General features: G+C 41.1%; 1 protein-coding gene across 3 annotated transcripts in view; it reads left to right on the top strand.

Annotated features, from left to right (window-relative positions):
• Positions 1-23,098, top strand: part of SOCS5 (suppressor of cytokine signaling 5) — a 47,579-nt gene that overhangs the window by 17,816 nt on the left and 6,665 nt on the right. Inside the window, exons 1-2 of one of the 3 annotated variants that reach the window (XM_075863210.1) lie at positions 2,025-2,118; positions 6,590-9,843. The exons of 1 other annotated variant lie outside the window; for it this stretch is intronic. In XM_075863210.1, coding sequence (XP_075719325.1) covers positions 6,602-8,203 — 1,602 coding nt within the window. In that variant the 5' untranslated portion in view covers positions 2,025-2,118; positions 6,590-6,601 and the 3' untranslated portion in view covers positions 8,204-9,843. Of the gene's footprint in view, positions 1-2,024; positions 2,119-6,589; positions 9,844-23,098 lie in introns of those variants that run through there. One more of the 3 variants, XM_075863209.1, reaches the window with a different exon arrangement.

Here is a 23,098-nt window from a genome sequence, read left to right as displayed (position 1 = left end):
AGTATCTAAACTGTTATTCAAACCTTTTCTACACACCACCCCATGAACGGATGAAGAACTTTTAGTATTATGCCATACATTCTCATTTTTCCCTTTCTGCATTTAATTCATTATGGACAGCAGCTGCCTAAATGTGATGCTTGGCAACAGACCTTGTGGTGCAGGTGGTGACATAAGATGGGCAATATATGTCTGATAGATGCGGATCCCACCTCTGGAACCCACACGAGAACAGGGTCACCGAACCCCCATTTAGCCTGGTGCGCAGGCTGCTGGCCGCGAACTAGAGGAGAGAGGCTGGCACGTGTGTGCTGCTCTCTATTCTGTTCAGTGGGTGTGATGGAAAAAGCTGAGGAAGCGCAGCTCGGCTGTTTCGTTAAAGGCTATGTACACCTTTTGAAAGCTATTATTTAAAAAAAAAAAAAAATTTATTTCTTTTAAATAAAGTGTATCTGTGATTGTAACTTTGTAATTATTTTTTATTAAAATTTACTTTTTGAGATGCAGCTGCTTTGAAACCTGTATCTGTCAGGTCAGCGGGAGGGACTGGTTCAGTGTCGGCGTGTCCTGCATCTGACTTATCGATCACATCGAAGTTATGAAATTCGATGTGAACGGTAAACAGGAGGATCCACTCACTGAACTAGTCCCGCGGACCTAACGGATATGTGTTTCAGCGCTGGATACAGCTGCTCTGCATACAGTATACAAAGCAGCTGTAGCTCAAGTAAAAATATGTTTTTATATAAAAAAAATACTTTTCAAATGTGTTACAAAGCCTTTTAACTCCCATATAGTAGAATGGAAAGAGCCGCGCGCATGCGTGGTCTTCTTAAAGGGATTGTCAGGGCACGGGGTGATTTTTCATACTGATGACCTGTCCACGGAAAACTTCTTATTGGTGTGTAGTGTTGGTTACGTTTCCTCATATGACTGTTATTGTATAATCGGGAACAAGTGTGTGTGTGTACTTATAACAACACATTCAGACCACGTGTGTGTATAATAAGCACATGCGCCGTCGAGGCGGCTGCTGCCCCTTTTTGTAGTTGTGTAACACTGCAGTAAGTTTCCATCAGCACAGGATCATTCGTATATACCCAAATGTATCAGTAGGCAAAAACTTGTCCTGTCAATGTTCACCCTCTATATTGTCACTCATGCATGAAGGACAGAGATCTACCGTGGGCCGGCGTAGAAGGTAAATTAACCCCCGCATATTATGTCCCATACGTTTCTATTAAATAGAATATGTAATGGATTTCTTCTGTTTCTCTGCAAATGTGGCGATTTTCTTTAACCCTTTCCCTGCTCCAACAATTGTAACACTTTTGACATACTCCGTTATAACCCGAGTTATAAAACAATCCTATTCTACGCCCATACCTGGCACCTCTGTAGTGGGAACCCCCCCCCTAAATGGGACAATCAGGGAGCACATATCCTCATATTGGTAATTAGGTATGATAAGAAAGGTTCCTGTATTCCCCCGCTCATCGGAGGCTGTACAGGGGGAGATAACAGTGACCGGCTGTGATCTTTCCTCCAGGTGTCACTTCCCCTTACAGTATCACAAAACTGGAAAATAAAAATTGCCATTCTGCTCCTCGACTTTAAACGAGTTCTGCATCCAGAATATTGCACGTAACGCTCATTTGAAAGTTGATACTGGGCTTTAATATGCCGAAATATAAGCTCTAATACTTCTAGTCGCAGCAGTCGTTTTTTTAAGTCCTGATGTCTTATGTCCTAAAGGGTTAAAAGGCTATGTATATATTGGTCTACAACTGCTCTAATGCACCTAAAATATGAAGTGGAACACTTTTTTTAGTCTAGATTTTATTTTTTAAATTCTACCATTTGCTTACACCGCTGCAATGCAGAACTGCGTCTCCATGGAACCGGCTACAAACCAACCCCATGTGTAGTCTGATCCGGCTGTTTCGTGGTGATTTTATTTATTTTTTTTATTTATTTTTTTCTTCCATCTTACCTACGAGCAGGAGAAGATTGGGAACGGACAGGGTATGACTGCAGGATCTGAATACACCGGGTTTGTTTATAGTCTCTAACCATGGAGACACATCGTTCTGCATAGGAGCTTAAAGACTAAAAACGGTAGGATGTTTTTATGATCAAAACTGCCTGCAAAGTTTATTCATGGTTTATTTTCGACGGTTTGGAGCAATAAAAAATAATAAAAAAAATGTTTGCTTGTCTGCACATACCCTTTGAGTGAACTCGCAGTGTGGTTTTTGGGGTAGTCGGATACCTTCATGAGCCGTATCTCAGCCTCTGGTTCTGCGTAATGTGCACACTGATTCCGTGTGAGAGCCTGGAAGTTAAAGCACTGGAAAATTTTGAGCTCCTTCATGTCGTCTCTAGATTTCTAAGAATTGTTACCGAATAATAGCGCCGCCGTCTATTGTTACTCAATGTTTGTAATGTAAACAATTTGAGTGCGGGTGCAGCTCTGCCGTTTATATTGTGTTGCAGGTTTTTGTACAAATACGTAGGTCTGGTGTCTAAAAGGGGGTTTTCTATGTTTATATACAAAGCTCGTACTACGGCTGACATGTTTTTTTTGGAAAAATTTAAATAATACTTCAGCCAGAGATGGAGTATGGTATGGGGTGACCTCTGCCAAGCCGCCTCCTTCTTTTTTTTTTTTTTTTTTTTTTTTTTATATATGTTGTCGGCAAAGTGGCAATCCATCTTTTGATCTTAACTGAGTCTTGTTTGGTTGCTAGGGTTACACTATCAAAGGCTTAATTTTCTTTGGGTTTGTCAAGCAGCATGTCCCTTTCAACCAATTACTCAGGTCTTCAGCTCAACGTAGAATTGCCACTAAACTGACGGCAGGGTAACTTAAAGGGGTTGTCCAGGATTAGAGAAGCATGGCTACTTTTGTACAGAAACTGTACCCCATCTGTCGATGGGTTGTGTAAGGTTTTGCAGCTCCGCTCCATTGAAGTGAAAGTGACTGAGCTGCAATACCACACAGAACCTGTAGACAATTGTGGTGCTGTTTTCGGGAGCAAGCAGCCATGTTTTTTTTCTAATCCTGGTAAATCCCTTTTTTAAGAAACTGAAATAAAGTATTGCAAAACAATAATTCTTAATATTTTCCTAGAGGCACCTATTTTATCCTCCTCACTCCTGACTTCACAATCTCTAAAAAAAAAAAAATTTGTGTCGGGCTAGGAGGTAGTAGATAACACCTTAGGCCCCATGCACACAACCATAGAATTAGTCTGTAATTACGGACCCGTTCGCTTCTATCGCCCACGAACACATTCCGCAAAAGATAGGACATGTCCTATTTTTTGCTTTTTACCCACCGTTATTACAGTCACGGTCCTGTGTATGGGGGGGGGGGGGGCTAACTGCTATGAGTGCAGTTGACACCAAAACCCACCCATTTTATTAAACCCCTTCACGTTTCAAATACTTTTAATACTCTACCGAAACACGGAGAAAACCAAGGTGTGAAAGGTGGGTTGACCAATTACTCCAGGAACTTGCAGAACATCATGCTGTCTGACTAAAATATGTCATGGTCTTATTTTATAGGTTTAATATTCCTATTAAAGCGAGCCTCCAGCCAAAAAAAAACAATAATTTGGCTAGCTTTGCAAATGTATAGTCTACTTACCTGCTGCCCCACTCCTGAATGACCCGACCCCCGTTTCTTCGTGCTATATGTGAGTCACCATTCTAGAGTCATCTGGGCGGTGCTGCTATCCCAAGTCATGCATCAAAGTCCCTAAACACTCCCTTCCTGGCTGGATTAACGTCCCATAGGATGTGATACGTCATTACAAGCCAGTTCCTGTGGGGCGTCAATCCAGCCAGGAAGGACGTGTTTAGGGAGCGAACTGTATGACTTTCAATAGCCCAGATGACTTTTAAATGCTAATTTACACAGAGCGAGGTGCTGTCCGCTTTTGACGATCCCTTTTTGTTTATAAGGGCCCTCTAGTGATAAGTGTTTAATTTCCCTGCAGCGCCATCACAGTGGAAATGTAGCATTACACCATTTTCATTGGAATGTTGGAAAAGCTGGGTCCTCCAGAGATGTAGATGCTCTTTGTTGCCACATGAGGGTATTGAATGGACCATCCTCTAACTTATTTAGTAGGGTTTTTGAAATTGGGCTTTGTAACCAAGAAATCGCTTATTTTAAGAGACTGCGTTATTTGGTATATTGGAAAAATAATCGGAGTAAAAATGTAAAACGATCAATGGAATGAAATAAATGATCTGTTCCTTGCTATTTTTTTCCCATTCGTTGAACAACATTGTTTTCTTTTTCTCTTAGAGGTATTACACGTGTGCATGAGACCGAACTGGTTATTTTTCAGGATTAATTTTTTTTTATTACATATTTATTTTATTTTTTTAATTCTCAAATGCGAGCAGTAATCTGGCCTAACTGCAGTTATTTGCATTTTTCTTTTTAACCTTGTACAATACAAAGTTAATTTGGTTGTGGGATTATATAATAGTCCTCGTGTCTGCGGAGCGCTCACATGGCAGGACTGTTTTCCCCATATCGCAGCCAATGTTTTTCTTTGATAAACTGCACGTGAAGAGGGGGAGGGGGAGTTACTGTTTTGGAAATTTAGCTTCTCACCACACACATTACAATTGGGCAGCTCTTCACAGGTGTATTTTTTTTTTTTAATCTCCCTTACACACTCATGTTTTTTTTTTATAAAACTCTGGCTGCAATAACTGGACAAACCCGCCAGACCGTCGCCAGCTATTGGCGCTCCGTGAAGAAGCGGTGTTCTGCGTAGTGCAGTCATGTACAGCACTAGAAGGGTTCTGGGTCGCATACAGGAGATCACAGGCGGGTGAACTTTTATGCTACTCTTATGTTTTGCTGTGGCAAAATAGGTTTTCTGGTCATTTTTAGGACAAGTTGGCATTGTACTGCATGTAGTGTTCTAATTTTGGCAGTCATGGTGGCATCACCAGATGTGACTCAACTGATGGCGAAATTAGTTATGTGGTCTTTATAGAGGGGCATCTACATGATGCCTCTAAAGGGTTAAACCAGTGGGCACGGAAGTTCTGTAGGTCTCTTGCACCACCCTACTGGACCAGACATCCTTTTATTATATTCTGTTCCCTTGTGACGTAACTGGTGATTTCTGGTCTTTTTTTGCCATTTCTAAAAATGAGTGTGAGGCTGGGTTCACACGACCATTTTACGTCCGTAATGGACGGAACGTATTTCGGCCGGAAGACCCGGACCGAACACACTGCAGGGAGCCGGGCTCCTAGCATCATAGTTATGTACGACGCTAGGAGTCCCTGCCTCGCTGCCGGACAACTGTCCCGTACTGTAATATGTTTTCTGTACAGGACAGTAGTTCCAGGGAGAGGCAGGGACTCCTAGCGTCGTACATAACTATGATGCTAGGAGCCCGGCTCCCTGCAGTGTGTTCGGTCCGGGTCTTCCGGCCGAAATACGTTCCGTCCATTACGGACGTAACATGGTCGTGTGAACCCAGCCTAAGGGTTGTTGGTGTGTGTTGGGTTTTTTTTTGTCTGACGTAGCTGTATTAGACTGTGTATATTTGCAGGACGAGTTGTACTTTATGTAGGTACCATTGTTTTGGTACATTTACATTATAGTTTAATTTCTAGAATTCTATATTTTTATTTTGGCAAAAATGTAGAAAGAAAAAAAAACAAACAAAACCGTACCGCCTCAGTTTTTTTTTTAAATTTTTTACACCATACACCCATCATTATAAATAACGTTATATATTGTACAGGTTGTTATGGACGTAGCGATACCAAATATGCGTATATTCATGTTTTGGGACTTCTATTTTGAAAAGTGTATTTATTGTAAAAAAAAAAAAGTGTGTGTGTGTCATTGTTGCATGACACACCTGTGCGTTTTGGCTTTTTTTTTAAAAAACCGCTCCTTTACATTTCTATACTATGTTGTACATTGGGCGACGGTTGTAGAATAGACCTTATCCTAGACCTTTTCGAACTTGCGTATTGAACTTGGGCTTTAGGAAGTGGCAGCCTGACCCGATGTCGACCTATTCTTTCCTTCCCCTTTTGCAAAGTTAACGCTTGAAACACGCATGTATGGGTTTTCTACTGACTGCAGAATCGACAAATATGTTCCCTAAACTCAACTTGGAACAATTGGTGGGAGGTTATTTCCTGTATCTTGTATAGTGCCAGCGGTGTACAGAGATTATCAGCAGTCCCTGCCCCTAATGAGGCTCAATCTAAATTCTAACCATTTCTTAGGTGGCCAATGAACCAGTCAGTATATTTTTTGCAGCGTGGAAGGTAACTAGAGAATCTGGGGCAAACTTGCACAATTGTGGGGAGGAGTAAGCTAAAAGTTAAGCCGTCCCTATTTTGACAAGGTCGCCGTTTCTTTGGAGCAGTGTTGATCATGATCAACAGCATCCTTAAATATATTCATGCAAAAATTTGCTCTCTTAATTTTTTCCCCTTCATCTAGTTATATAATCCTTACAAGTTACATCACTTTTACTGCTAATGCTTCTATTTACTGATCTCATATGTGACTTTCTTTTCTCTTCAGGTTTGCTGATCAATGGATAAAGTTGGAAAAATGTGGAACACATTCAAATATCGGTGCCAGAATCTATTTAGCCACGAAGAGGATGGAAATCAAAGCAATGTGGTGGATGTTAATGCAAACAGGTGTTTGGGTGGCGGAGAGAAAGCAGGAACTTCCTCTAGTCTGTCGACAAGTCTTGTGCAGAGGAACATCTCTTCTGATCTAAGCTTGACTTCATTTAGTAGCTCTAATAGGAGAAATCCAAATTGTGTATCTGAAATGCCACAACTAGTTGAAATTAGTATTGAAAAAGACAATGATGTGGGCCTTGGTGCAGGGGCACGCTTGGCACGAAGGGACTCGTATACCCGGCATGCACCTTGGGGCAGTAAAAAGAAGCATTCTTGCTCCACCAAAACTCAAAACTCTCTTGATCCTGATAAGAAAATTGTCCGGCAAAGGAGTGGACTTCCAAGAAGAGACAGAAGACATGTGGTGGGATCCGTTCATGACATGGAGGTTCTGTCTAATCGAGCTATCGGAAGTCGCAGTTTAAGACAGAGACTCAATGAGACTGTAGGATTGTGTTTTCCTATAAGAACATATAACAGACCATTAAAGCCACTCTTTGCAACCAAGAGAAAAATCCATCTTTCAGAGCTAATGCTTGAAAAATGCCCATTTCCACCAGGCTCCGATCTGGCTCAGAAATGGCACCTGATTAAACAACATACAGCCCCCGTCAGCCCAAACTCCAGTGTATTGGATACTTTTGAGCACACTCTGCTTTCCACCGAAGACGAAGAAGATCGATTACGTGAGAGGCGTAGACTTAGCATTGAAGAAGGTGTCGACCCTCCTCCTAATGCCCAGATCCACACATTCGAAGCTACAGCACAAGTTAACCCAGTATATAAGCTCGGACCAAAACTTGCTCCTGGCATGGCTGAAACGTCCGCGGACACCAGTGCAGCATCACACGGCGGTTGCGAGTCTGAAGAAGATGGCACGACTCTCTGCCTGCATTCACGTCGTCCAAAGCAGCGTCAGTTTTCAGGAGACAGCCATATGCAAACTAACAGACAGGGGGCCTGGAAAGTCCACACACAGATTGATTATATTCACTGCCTTGTGCCAGATCTGGTAGAGATTACCGGAAACCCGTGTTACTGGGGAGTCATGGATCGCTACGAGGCAGAAGCATTGCTGGACGGCAGGCCAGAAGGCACATTTTTGCTCCGGGATTCCGCACAAGAGGACTACCTTTTCTCTGTGAGCTTCCGTCGCTACAACCGATCTCTCCATGCTCGCATTGAGCAATGGAATCATAACTTCAGCTTCGACGCCCACGATCCCTGTGTATTTCACTCCTCCACCGTTACGGGACTCTTAGAACACTATAAAGATCCTAGTTCTTGCATGTTTTTTGAACCTTTACTTACGGTACCATTAAATAGAACTTTCCCGTTTAGCCTGCAGTACATCTGCAGAGCTGCCATTTGCAGGGCTACCACCTATGATGGTATTGATTTACTTCCTCTGCCATCTACGTTACAAGACTTCCTTAAGGAATATCATTATAAGCAAAAAGTCAGAGTGCGGTGGTTGGAGAGGGAGCCAATTAAGTCGAAATAAAAGAAAACCCATTTCTATTCTCCGGTCTCTACCTTCCAAAATATCACCATATAGACTTAGGATATGCTCGGTTTGTATCAGTTAACAAAGCACATGTACCTGTACTTAGAAATAATCGAGTATGATACTTCAAGCTTTAAGTGTATCGGTAACTATAATCTGCCTGTAAGGAAGACCGTTCTGCGTTCTTTGGAACTATGAAGCGTGTTCTTCCGAATGCTGACTCTTATTGTACCCCTGCAAGGATAGTCTCCATATTCGTTATTTAGCAGGTGGTGAGGTCTGCCTGTTTTTTGTTTGTTTTTTTCCTCTTAAAACAGTAGTTTAGTATAAAACTTTAAATGTTCCCAACTAGATTTGCAGATTCTCTATACGACACTAGACAGGTGGCATGTTTGTGGCGGTTCTGTTGCGGAAATAAAATTGAAGGCCTTTTTGAGAAGCGAGCGGTCAGTAGCATGTTACTACGATGTAGCCAACAATATGAGTTAGCGTGACTTTTTTTGCTTTCAACCAAACTGGTGCTTAAACCCATTTATTCTTTACTCCGAGCTTCTGTTGGTCTCACATGACTCCTCTACAAATGGCTTTCAGAGATATGCGAGCCGGGGGTAAACGTTTAAGGAAAATACTAGTCTGTAATAATGTCGTAAAGTGTCTTTTAATTCTTCACCTTTAGTGTTTTGAAAGACTTTATTCACCATTACAGTGTGGTTTTTAAGCTGTAAGGGGGAGTTCACATGGAGTTTTTTTGACGCGGAAACCAAGCCAAAAATGCCTCCCATTGATTTCAATGGGAGGCGGTTTTTTCCCGCTATGGGAAAACAGTCTCGCGGGAAAAAGAAGGGACATGCCCTATCTTCAGGCATTTACGCCTCTGACCTCTCATTGACATCAATGGGAGGCAGAGAAAGCATATTTCGCTGCGTTTTTTGCCCGCGGCGCTCAATGGCCACAGGCGAATAACGGCGTGCAGGAAGAGCAAAATCTGCCTCAAAATTCCAAACAGAATTTTGAGGCAGATTTTCCGCCTGCAAAAAACGGTGTAAACCCAGCCTAATTAATAAGGGTATGTTCACACGCAGTGTTTTCAGGCGTATTTTGGGGCGTTTACGCCTCAAAAAACGGAAGCTGAACGCCTGCAAACATCTGCCTATTGAAATCAATGGGAAAAACAGCATTTAGTTCATACGGGGCATCTTTTTACACCTGTTTTAAAAACCGGAGCGTAAAAAGTAGCATGTCACTTCTTGAGGCTGATTTTCCATTGAACACTATGAAAAACGCCTGAAAAGAAGCTCCAAATTAAAAGAAGCTTCATTTTCAGCTTCAAAAACGCCTGAAAATACGGAACGGTTTTCAGAGAAAACCGCCTCTGATTTTCAGACGTTTTTAGTCTAGCGTGTGCACATAGCCTTTCAGCTAGTGGCTGTTGTGTCTGTGACACATTTTTATCACAAGTGTCAGGCTCCACCCCCTCATGTGCTCCTTTCGATCCACACGCTTTGGGTTCATACTGTTATGTGGCAACTATATACTCTGTCCAAGGTGGTAAAGATTAATAAAGTGGTGATTTGACACGATGAGTCTTGTGACATAACTATAATAAAAACAATATTAAAAGACTTTCTAGACCAAAAGACCCTTCTTCCGTTTTTAATCCGTACCGTCTTTTGTATTCTACAGGGAAGTCATTCAGATAGACTTGTGTTTTCTAGTAATGGCTTCAACCATCCATTTGGTCTCTCAGATGTCACACAAAGCGTACCACTCGTGAAATCTACTTCGCAGGCGGATGATCGTTTTTTGTTTTTTTTGTTTGTAAAACTTGTTTGGTAAATAGATTCTCTTTTGGTTTCTTGTCGGATAACCTAATTAAAGGACCAGTAACCTACATCGAACTTCAAGGTTTTCTAATCCTTACACATTAACCCGTGAATGTTTTTGGTAGCACTTTTATAAGGCTATGGGTTCGGAGCTCCTTTCTAGTGAACATGCAGACAGGTTCTTGACATGGAGAGGAATTTACATTGTGATGTATCTTGTACAATAAGGTCGTAGTCATTGATCAAGATGATTGTTCCTTAGGGAGTAGTAGTTTTCCCAAACCAATTGAATGAAAGTGTTCTTTACCATGAGATGCAGTGGTAGAATTTATGTTTTTGGAGATTTCCAGTTCGTCAATAGTCTTCATTTTTGGGGTCTTTTGACCTGGTACCGGGCTTTTGTTCCATCTGTTAGGTGGTGTCATAACATATAAAGTAATGCAAGAAACATTCGAAGAAAAAAAAAAAAAGCAGAAAGCGGCACGTTACTAGGTTATGCAGTGTGGTTCTAGCGGGTGGTAACCTGTACAGGCTGACTCCGGTGGGTTGTATAGGTAATTATTATTTTTTGCTTGTGTACGTGGAGACTTTATTTACAGCAGCAGTAAAGCTTCAGGGATGTGTCCCCTCCAACACAGTGAAGGGACCCATTTTCTGGGAATAACATGGCAAATAACGTGTTACGCCTGAGTGATATCACGGTAGTGTATTGATGGGCTAATTGTTGGCCGAGCCCACCCAATGGTTTTGTGCACTGTGTTTAGGTGATGGGTCTCCTGTTAAATTTTACTTTTTAATTGTTTCATGGATGTTTTACCTCAGGACTCATAGGGGGAGATTTATCAAAGCTGGTGCGACGGAAAAGTGGAGTAGTTGCCAATAGCAACCAATCTGGTTCAAGCTCCTTTTTATTTTTTTTTTTAAGGCCCTTTTGAAAATTAAAGAGGCGATGTGATTGGTGTTTGCTATGTATAACTACTCTACTTTTCCTTTGCACCAAATTAATCTCCGCCATAGTTTTTTATGGTGAAATATGGCTAATACACTATTTTACCCTGCTTTTGTTCCACCTGGCAGTGGCTATGAATGAGTTACTATTGTCTTCCATTTCCAGAAAATCATCATAATGTAAAAACTGAGCTATGCCCTGCTGTGGACCCCTATGGAGAGTCGCTGCTCTTGCGGACCTGAGGGATCCATATATTACATTAATCTGAATGGCCACCATGTAATACTAGATGTTCCCTTGCAGGGAAAATGATCAGTCAACTAGACCTTCCCTGGCCAAATCGACTGTATGACCAGGGCTTCGGGCTGTACCTGGGGCGAAAAGCTGTTGGTCTCAGTGGCCTTCAGATTAAAGGGGTTGTTTTTAATGAGAACCCTTTTATTGCTTTAGTGAAAGTCTTAGGGTATGTGCACACACTAATTACGTCCGTAATTGACGGACGTATTTCGGCCGCAAGTCCCGGACCGAACATAGTGCAGGGAGCCGGGCTCCTAGCATCATAGTTATGTACGATGCTAGGAGTCCCTGCCTCGCTGCAGGACAACTGTCCCGTACTGAAAACATGATTACAGTACGGGACAGTAGTTCCACGGAGAGGCAGGGACTCCTAGCATCGTACATAACTATGATGCTAGGAGCCCGGCTCCCTGCACTGTGTTCGGTCTGGGACTTGCGGCCGAAATACGTCCGTCAATTACGGACGTAATTAGTGTGTGCACATACCCTTAGGTTCATGCTGGTAACTTCTGCATCCACTGACACGACTTGTCAGCAATTGTGCATAGGGATCATTGATTTTTATGGAAAAATCTGCAGTACTTTAACAGCTTCTAATGTGTGTTCAAGCCGTGTCCGCGCCCGTGCGTTTAATGGCGATTGCAGAATCCGATTCTTTGTGCAGCGAGAGCCAGTGATGTTGTTTCTTGCACTAATACACGTTTTTATCTCCACTGTTACACCCATCCATGAAAGCATCAGGCTGATACATTATTAACTTATTTCCCGTTTCCATAAAATATTTGGAACTTTGTTTCTTATGGTGTTTAAGGTACTGTGCATTCTTTGCAATTTGTAAATATTTTTTAAGACTGCACTGGCACTTTAAATTTTAACCCCTTTGGTTTAAACAGGGGGGTAATAGTGTACTCTGCCATTGTCTGGGACAGACGCATTGGTGGCATTGGACAGTGTTGCCATTGCTCCCTGGCCGAGCATTCTGAAGATGTTGTGTGTTTGTTCGTGTAAATTACTGTGTTCGTATGAGCATGGATGCTCGCCGATTCTTGTAAGTGTATCCTTCTCTTAAGCACGGTTGACGTTGCATATTTTGCCAGCTGGACCTTCTTCCCTCATGCCTTAGTGATCATCCTAGTTCTCAGTAAATTGATAGGCTGTATTCTGAATATTGGTTCAGCCAGCAGAATGGCCGCCGCCACGTCAACTGTGATTGGCGCACTGCAAGTAAGTTACACAATATTAATACACGTAACACTTTTGAAGTTTAGTTCAGAGATCCTACATCTCTATGCAAACATAACTAGAAGTGTTTTTGCTTCCTGTGCCTTTTTTTATTTCCCTTTTAGTCTTTGGTGCTTTGCTTTTAAAGGTGGCCATACACCTTAGCTTGTTCTGCTGACAGCTATTCCTCTTGACCACCCGCCCCACCCTAATACACAGGCGAGCTCGGCTGAGGGTGCGTGTGTTGTACTTAATGGGAAGAGGGGAATAAGCTGCTGTCGAACACCTTTAGTGGCGGTTATCTACCCTGAAAAATAAGGATTGGGCATGTTGTAATCCAACATCCCTGATCCTCGTTTCCCCCAACTTCTGCCATGGGGGTGTCCCGGACTCTTTCCCCAATCTGCACTACATAGTCGCCCTGTCCCGTCAAGATTCATCTAATGTGTATGGGCGCCATGAGCTTCATAACTGATCCTCTCACATCTTTAGACCGGTCAGTTATATAAAGGAAAACTTGAGTAAAGATTAAAATTGGGATCTATCATATTTGGGTTTCTATTTGTTTTTGGTTTTTTTGTGCTGGTAAAACTTGAAAATTGTTTGCTTGTGAATGGAAGATTTGGAATACTTACTATTTAACCCATATCCCATCCCTTTCTGTCAAAACACAAAAGCGTACTAATATAGGCAACAAGAAAATTTGTGTAAAATGAGCTGATCTAACCCGATCACCACATGAAGTACTGTGCGTGAGATCTTATGTGTGGCCTGTGCCTTAAGGCCCTTTTACATGGACCAATGATAGGGCAATGATCGGGAACGACCTCATTTGCCCGGTGTGTAAACGGGACAACAGTTAGCCAATGAAGGAGCAGACGCTCGTTCATCGGCTGATTACCTCATTTATGCAGCCAATAAAATGGTCGCTAGTCGGCAGCACATCTCCCTGTATGTGCTGCCGAAATGATGGAAATGTATGGGGACGAACTATCGCTCAATCCCCCTTATCCTTTCCGATCATCTCTCCTTGTGAAAGTAGCAAAGTAGTGCCGATCGATTGGCGCTCATTTTCAAGGTCCATATGGAGCGGTTAAAGAACTTTATGGGTGCTACAAAATTTGTGGATATCTAACGCAAAGATAATTTGGGGGCAGCCACAAAGCTAAGCAGAGGCAGGCTGACTGCTCTTTTTCTATGGTCTGGGGCCATCAGTTCATTCAAGTTGCCCTTGGCCTCAAAAGCTGGTGGAGGAGAAAGTCCTCCAATTCTCTGGTGGCTTCAGGCAGGACTACTACTGGGCTCAGCTGACTTGGCTTGAAGGGGCACATCTGTATCTTGGAAATTGCTCAATTTACCTGAATTCTCAATTCGCCGCTGTTTGTAGGTAACCAAAGAGATGTTTTTCAAGTGTTACTGATGGGAAAAATACTCCAGTATCTTCTGCTTTGGGACAAGCCTGGTCCTTTAGTGGATTATTAAAATGAAACATGCGTGCTAATGCAACCAAGTAGTGATCGGGGAACATTATCCGCAGCTTGTATTGCTAATGCAATGAACTAACCCATGATTTTAGACTCCATTGAAATGCCCAATACTCCTTTTTGTTGTACCAAAGCATAGTGAAACCTCACTTCAACCCCCATATTTTTTATTTTTTTATTTTTATTTTTCACCATTCATGTGTATACCAAAGTATTTTAGACTTACTAATGCGTAATATGCAATTGTGCTGGAACAATTCTTTTTCTAAGTGTGCACTTTAATTATCTTCGATGTTGTACGGTGTAAATTGCTGACATGAGGCAATATTTTCCTTTTTGCTGCAGTGTAAAAGTATTTCAGAAGGATGACTAACCCTTCATATGCCGGAGGGGACTGCCACATAACTGCATTTTCTGCCCTATCAGTAGTCCAGGGCTACACAAGTTTTGTAAAATGTGTACGTGGATCTGTAAATAGACCAAAAGTTCATAAAACTATACGTGCTAGTATCAAACTTGTGTATTCAGCCATTGTGAGTGTACAGTACATATAAAAAGTATTAGATTAGTGCTTAGGAACCTAAAAAGTACCAGCATGAACTTGCACCAGATCTGTATATTCTGTGCATTTAGCTTGGCTGTCTCTGTAATTACCATAGCCTGACATACTAGTAAATTGGCGTAATGCCGCCACCTAAGCTTGTCCAAAACCAGGAAGCCTCTTTTCTTCTAATGGCTGCTCGCCATACGACCTCTGGACGAAATGGTCACACCCGCTTTAATTTCTGTTTTGCGAAGGCCAGCGGTGACTGCTATTGCAGTTTCTAGAAGTGTCTAGCAAAGTACGTGCACCGCCATCCTTTTGGTTGACATTTGGTTAGTGTACGGTTTGTTTGCCCTTTAGTTATTTGTGTGTTGTAATGAACTATAATTTTATTTATTTTTTCAAAATAGTCTCTATTCATCAGTAGCGTGTAAAGATTAAGTCAATATTCTTAAATGGTAAAAAAAAAACATCAAAGAATGGTGCACGCTTTCGAATAAAATAAACCTTTTAATCTGTTCGCAACGCATGATGTGGGAAAGTCTATCAACATCTTTGTCACGATGATCCACATCACTAAATATGTTCTCTACTACTTTTTGTGGGCAAATATCCTACCTTAGATGTTACTATAAGTCATGTTTTTGAGTGCCGTCTTGGAGGTCTATTCAACTCTTCCAAATATCAGCCGCTATAAAAATTTAACCGGTGACCCGATGAGCTGTAGGTGCATAAAACTTTTCTACCAACAATGACTGACTGCCTTCATTAGTTTGTGCGCTTTTGGGTCATCTACATTTTGAACATTTTGTTTTGCCCCTGGATGGCAACCACTGAGGCATATCTGTGTGACATATATTTTTGTCTGTTCTCCTTAAAAAAAAATGCCAAGTCAGCCCGGTGCTCAAACTAATCTGTACATATTACCATGTAGATGGTGACCAGACGGCGGCTTGTTCTCTTCTGTGCCCCCTCTTCCCAGAGCCCTCGGCCTATATGCGAGAAAAATGTGACTACACTTCTGATTTATGGAATTTTTTTATTTTCAAATAAAGGAAGACTTTGGCAGTCCTCATAGCAGCTTGATATTTTTTTTTACACCATATTTAATTTATAATCCAAAGCTGGACACCATGGGGGCAATTTACGAATGTTTTTTCTAAATGTTCATTGTACGACTGCAGGCAAGCAGCTTCGTCTTTACCTGTAATAGTCTAGGGCTAATTTTGTCATGAAATACGGACCATATACTTGGCTGTGCTCAAGAACCAGATATTGCATCTTATTGGTTAGGATCCTGTCTGTAAACTGTCTAAATTTGGCCCAAAATTCTAAGAATGTGGTCTAATTTCAAGCAATATTAGTAATTGAGACTTAGGCCGGCCATACATGGTGTACTTCTTTCAAACCTCAACCATTATATTGTATACAATAGGCAAGTATTTTTTAAGCAGTCAAATTTATTGGTTTAACGTGGGAGAATTTTTTTACAGAAGATTTTTCTTTTGAGGAACAATGTCAATGAACATTCGGACAACATAGGAAATGGGCAATTGATCTGTTTGAACATATCGGATCTCATTGATTTAGCTAAAAATTACATTGTGTATCGCCAACCTTCCCAAATGGCAGAATTAAAGGATCTTCAAAAAACATATATATTTTTTTCTGCTGTGGGTGGAGGTATTGTCATGGAATCTGATTTGTGTAATAATACTTCAGTGTTACACCATTATGAATTTTCTTTCATAGGCATGATATATCCCATTATGCTTAAACAATTTTATATATTCTATTCGCAGTGGTCACCATTCTGAGGTCACTTTTCAGTTGTTTGCTGAAGAATACAGTATTGGTTATGGGGAACGGATTATTAGGAAATATCTTAGCGTCAATTTTGAAAGGGCATTTTTTTATTTATTTTTTTAAATGGAATTTTAATGGAGGGTTTTTCATCTTGCACTGCTGATCCTCCAGATCAGCTAAATAAGTTTAACAAAACTATTTTTATATTAGAGGCTTACAGGAAGATAGACCAGAGTGTATCTTGTGTCAATATTTTTATAAATAGTAGCTAAGAGAGCAAAATGGTCTTTGAGACATTTTTTATTTTAATTTTATTTTGGGGGGGGGGGGGGGGGGCATTGCCCAATGTGGGACTATATTAGTAGTTGAGTGTTTATACAGTTTAAGTTTTTTGTTTTTTTTCAACTCCTATCCCCATTTACTTTTCATCAGATATTACATAGTCTCAATCTCTATAAAAGTTTGTAACCATGGTTGCTCCTCTAGCAGCCATCAAGATGAGGTAAAGAGATAAAAAAAAAAAAGGGTGTCCACTGTGTCCTTAACTTTTGGTTGGAACTCCATTGGTCTCCATCGTAGCATTACAGCACGTATAGTCACACAAACTGCAATGTTAACAGCTACTAGGGAGCATTCATGGCTATGTTAAGTACACTCCTGTAAAGGTGGAAAAGAGTTAATAGCCCTTTTTTTGGTAACCCAGGAGAAGAAACCACACTGGCATCTGTTGCACCCGAACATTAAATAAGTAGTAAAACGGGAAATGTCCCATTTTCCAAAAAATCCCATTTCATACAAATCGAATCATGCTAGCAGCAGTGTAGTTCCCAGGTGCTTAATCAAAGACTAGACAAAAAGATTACCTATTTTTATTTTTTTTTCATTGAAAAAAAAAAGTAACCCACTTGAAAGCTCATCCTCTATAGCAGATGTTTAAAAGACTTATCTAATGGCTTAGCCTCAATCCGATCCCTTTTCTTAATAGAATCATGCCACGCTTTTCATTTGTCACAATCTGAAAATACATCAGAGTTGGGATTATCAAGATACATGACCCCAATGCCTTATGCAGAACCTTGGTGCAATTTTAAATATTTTTTTAAAATATGTTCCAGGGCAACTGTTTATATGGCGACTATCACATTTCACTACTGGGAAAAACCTTACATATCTTTTTAAAGGTTCATATAATGTAAAATCAAATGCATTAACATCTATATATTCATGTAGAACCACGTCAGGTAATCTGAGGCTTTTCGGTGGTTGACTCTTCACGTATGTCTGGAAGGAAAACTCTCCACCTGGAAAGCCACAGAATGCCTACCGTTGTGGTAGAATCTGTGTATTGTTAATACCTGTTCTGAAAGTTCACAGTGAAAACCATATAACTGACTATTAAACTTTAGAGGCCACAATTTTTTATTTTACGCAAAAGCTGACGCTCTTGGTGCTTTGACTTCTATAATCCTGGCTTAACTCTAAATAAAGTAATTATGTATCTGTTTTCCTTGTCCCTTGTTTTCCTTTCAATCCAGACTTAATTACTACTTGTATTTTATAACTCAAGAGTTGGATATGTTTTTGTGCTTTCAAATAAACTTTTTACATAAATTTTGCAAAAACAAAGCAACATTTCAACTACATAGAACAGGCAATGATACAACCGCCGACCAACATTCACACATCTATAGGTTTTACATTTTCGTGATGGAGTACGTAATGACCTCCTACAAACTTGATTAAATTACATGCCTGTAGTTTCTAATTCCACCCGCCGAGACCAAATGTTATCAACTTCATAGGGATATTAACTACTTCTGAACAGTTTTATACCGTTGACCAGCTGTATCCAATAAACCAAGAGTGGGAGAGGGTCAGTTTACTTCCAGGCCATTGTAATGCCCTTGTGGGTGCAGAAGAGCATGAATTGGAAGCAGATTACATCATAGAAGCCCTGAACGACCGTCTATTAAATATAAGCGGTACAACTGCAGGGTAGTGGAGGTTTAAAAAAAAAAAAGGTGACTTTGTTTCATCTCGGCAATTACCTTTTTCTAATCGAGTCAGTGCTGCGATCACCTGATTGCCGTGGGTCCAGCTTTTAAAAAAACCAAACAAAAACACCCAATCGGCTAGAAGATTCTAAGATACCGGATAGAAATCCATCAAAGCTGCATAAAGATGTCCTGATGGGGTTCAAATCCTTGGCCACAAACACCACAATAATGATGGCTTGCAGTCTAGCCTGGTTACAGGCTCCAAGGCATAATAAATCGCTTGTTTGCTGAAGTTTAGGAGTAAAAAGTTGATTCCAAAGTGTAGGTGAAGCACAAGAGAAGTCTTCTTAAAGAGAATGGAAAGCCACTATTTTCGAAGCCACTGCTGACCCCATAGATTGATAGAAGACTTTATCCATCCTCCAACGGGTAAATTACAGCATTACGTAATCACCTAAACATAATACACAAAAACGTTAAAACCTGACGTAGAAGACAATAATACAATTAGGAAAATTGCCCGCCTATACATGGCTAGAATAGTAAGGGAAAGAAACTAAATGGCTCCTTTTATTGAGGCCAATTATTCCAGACAATGTGAGCCTGTTGGAGTTTAGTTGTCGTCATTGATCTAATTTTATTTCTTTCCATGTTCTATGAAGTGTACGAAGATGAAAAATCTGTTCATTGTCGTGCAAAGCCTGAAACGGTTCTGGTCAATTTTATGAATAGATTTCTAACAATATATACACCACTGCCATACAACATCTTGCCATTCGAGCAGAAGCAAAGCTTTTAACTCCTATTACATAAGACAAAAACAGACTAGTAAGAATTTGTCGTCCCACAGTTACGAGCTGATGTTACTACTCCAGACGTTGCCTCCTCCGATGAATTACTACTAAGGTTTAGCTACGTTCACTTAGGCTTCATTCAGATCTGTGTTGGTGCCTCCGTTGCAGATCTGGCCGAGATTACTGCTGTGCTATTGTCTCCGGTAAAATCGAGGAAAGCAGACGGAACCCATTAAAGTCAATGGGTTCCGGCGGTGTCCGTTGTGCAACTGAACCGTTGCTTCCGTTACTCCCTTGTTCTGCTCCTCTGACGGACCAGAACAACGGAACACATCGAAGCAGGTGTGAACAAAGCCTTAGTTCTAAGTCAGCAAAAAAAACACATCGTGCCAAATGTATGATTGTTCCGTTTACTTCTTAGTGAATTTGAGATCCTGTCTTTAGGTACATAAACACAAGGGTTTGAATTCTCTACATTTGACGTTGACTTTTCATTTCCACACCATAAATGAACAGCCCACAAGGAGTCTATACTCTCCATCATTGAATCACAATTGGTGTATTAGGTGTTTTCTGACATTGGTTGTCTTTTATTTTTCTGGTAGTCTGTATAAAGTAATCGAAGGTCATTGCAATTATACACCAAATGTAATCCAGTATATACCAATAAAACATGAAAAAGTCTAGGGGGTATAAATGTTTTTGGGTGTTATTTTTTTTTATTCAGACACTAGCGCCTGTCTATAGTGTGGAGTTTACATTATACAAAGTATCTTCTGGTGTCTAGGCAACAATACAAGAACATGGGATATATCACTACATGCCAAAGTATATGCCTGCCGAAGCCTAGGAAACCTTGGTGACCACCGCTGCAGTCGACTGCGTTATTGATTCCGTCAAAACAACGGAACCCGTTCACAACGGTGACAAACGGGAACCATTCGCAAAGTTTCCGTCACCATTGAGATCAATGGTGATGCAAACAGAAGCTGAGGTTTCTGTTTGCTTTTCCATTGAGGGGTTAACTCGACGGAACACCTCAACGTAAGCGCAACGCTGATGTAAACAGGCCCTAAAAGAGGACGGAGTAGGAATTTAATTAAAAATGTAAATCCTTATCTTATATGCTCATTCATGTAGGAGTCTGGCTCAGTGGTTAGTATTGGGTTGTCTTACAGTCCTGGGGTCCTGGATTCAAATCCAACCAAGAATATCTGCCTGGAGTTCGTGTGGGTTTCCACCAGGTACTCTGGTTTCTTCCCACACTTCAAAAACATACTGACCGGTTAATTGGCTGCCTACGAAGGTGACTCTGGTGTGTGTTCCTGAGCTAGGGATATCCGATTGTATGCTCCATTGTCTACAGGGACTGATGTGAATGAGAACAATCTCTGTACAGCACTGTGTAATATGTTGGTGCTATATAAGTAACAGATAATAAAAAGTGATGATCAAGCAGATTTGGCACAAATCAAATTCAGTCAGAATTTTCCAAAGGTTTAGCCGAAATCCTAAACTGGGGTTTGCAGTCCACGAAAGGGGAAAATGGCGACTGCCATTTCACAGGTTCCAGCAGTAACGTGGGAACGACGCCATGAGGCCACCAGGGATACGTTGCTACAGAAGACTAGGGGAGGGTGAGTATGGTATTTAAAAAAAAAATCGGGGTTGTATTGCAAGTACTCTGATTGTTCTGTCTGACGTCTTCTAGGACTATTTCCAAAGTGGAATTTATTCGGGGAAATTCGCTCATCTTTAGAAATAAGTATTTCCTTGTGAAATGCACTAGAAATAAAATATTTCACTGGCAATGTAAAGTCTTATTTAGGATTCACAAGGAACAAAATCCAACAGATGGCAAATCCAAGGTCTGGGCTCTTAGAGCTATAGTGCAGTTATCACGCTAAAGTAAAAGTTTCATAGACACAGCTGCATAAACAGAAGCAAATGTCGTCAATGGTTTCTTAAAACCGCACATCTCGCATTTACAATGAAACACCTTCCACTGCTCATAAAGCTGTCCGGTAAAGGCTGCGGTAACAACTCGGGGCTCATGTAATACCACTAAACGCATCTCAAGTATGTGCCATGTGAAGAATGTGCGTCCATTGTTTTCCAAGCTGCTCCTTGACCTGTATCGTCACTCTGGCCGAGCGCTTTCTGCGCTGCGACCAACAATAACAGAGCCGGTAATGTCTGAGCTATAAGAAGTGCAGGCAGATGGTTTTCCACTGTGGTTAATCTAACATTACTCAGAGCTATAGAAATAAGACTGTGGTTAACTCGCAGTAGATCGGGCAGATCATAGGAAAACCTAAAGAAAGCTGGAGTTGAAGAGTTTTGACCTCCTATCCCACCTCGACGCTGGTCTGGGTGCAGATTGCCACAGCTCCACCCTCGTATCTGAAAAAAGGTTTGGGATAATGGTACGTTATTATCTCGTGTATATTTTATTTGCACATGGTATTCGTACTTGGTTACAAAAAATCCCATCTTTAAGGGTATGTTCACACGGCCTATTTACGGACGTAAATCGGGCGTTTTTGCCCCGATTTACGGCCGAAAATAGCGCCTCAATAGCGCTGACAAACATCTGCCCATTGAAAGCAATGGGCAGACGTTTGTCTGTTCACACGAGGCGTATATTTACGCGCCGCTGTCAAATGACGGCGCGTAAATAGACGCCCGCGTAGAAGAAGTGACCTGTCACTTCTTTGGCCGTATTTGGATCCGCTATTCATTGACTCCAATGAATAGCAGCGCTAATTACGGCCGTAATTGACGCGGCGTTCAAGCGCCTGCACATGCCGGTACGGCTGAAATTACGGGGATGTTTTCAGGCTGAAACATCCCCGTAATTTCAGCCGTTACGGACCCCCGCCGTGTGAACATACCCTAAGAGTCGGGATCCCTATTTTGATCCCAATTAACACGCATTACTATGGCACTCAACGCTAATGGGCATGAAAACAACGTTTTCTTCTAAAAAGGATATGTAACCGTTTATTAATATAAAATACAAATCTCAAATGCAATGTACTAAAATACAGTACAATATTCATAAAATAGTTCTAGCATTCACACGTCTCATCCACATCTCTCATAACGTGCAAGTGTCCGAAATGAAAAAAATAATACCTATTCCTTACCCTGGTGATCCAGCGCTAACACTCTGGTGTTTACATGTGACCATCATGTGACCGCTGCAGCCAATCAGTCCTCATCGGTCACGTGCCATATTCCTGGTATTACGGTGCCCATCACTGAGCGGTCATGCCAGGAATACAGCACGTGACCGCGGAGGCCTCTGGTTGGCCATGGGACGGAGCATCGGCGCTGGATCACTGGGGCAAAGAATAGGTAAGTAATGATTCTTTTTACCTTTTAGGACATTTGCAGCTGTTTTCCCAAAAATGTAACAAGTCTGGTAACTCCTTTAAGTAGAGACTTGGCGCGACATAAATTATAATCATGCGTTACCATTTTTAGGTTTGGTGGTTAACATAAGCGTGTATAACCAGACTTGTGAGTACACTTTGTACATTGAATTAGCCTCTAATAAATATTTAAATAATTTTTAATAATTCCAAAATATACGAATGTGTGCTATGATTGCAATGTAAAGACCTGAATCTATATTACACTTGTAATACGCCCCCCCCTCTATCCAAAGCCCAATGATCCCTCCACGTAATTGGAACAGTATTTGAAGATAAGAGTCACAATCGAATATGTTTTTTTTTTAAAAACGCTTATATCTCATTTACGCGGTGGGTGGAGCTATGAAAGAACTTTTTTTTTCTGGTTTTATATCCAGAACCACTGGTGTATAACATAGATCGAGCCGATCAGATCACTATTTCAGGCCTGTCAGCCTCCATCACTGTCAGATATGTAAACCATGGCTTTCTTGTCTTCTGTCTATTGTGTACTAAATATACTTTGAGTTTATAAATGGCCTCTTGTTCCAATCCTCC

This window comes from Rhinoderma darwinii, chromosome 4 (genome assembly GCF_050947455.1).
Source record: "Rhinoderma darwinii isolate aRhiDar2 chromosome 4, aRhiDar2.hap1, whole genome shotgun sequence".
NCBI classification, from domain to species: domain Eukaryota; kingdom Metazoa; phylum Chordata; class Amphibia; order Anura; family Rhinodermatidae; genus Rhinoderma; species Rhinoderma darwinii.
The sequence above is the reverse complement of the archived record's forward strand: the minus strand, read 5'-3'. Positions and strand labels throughout refer to the sequence as shown.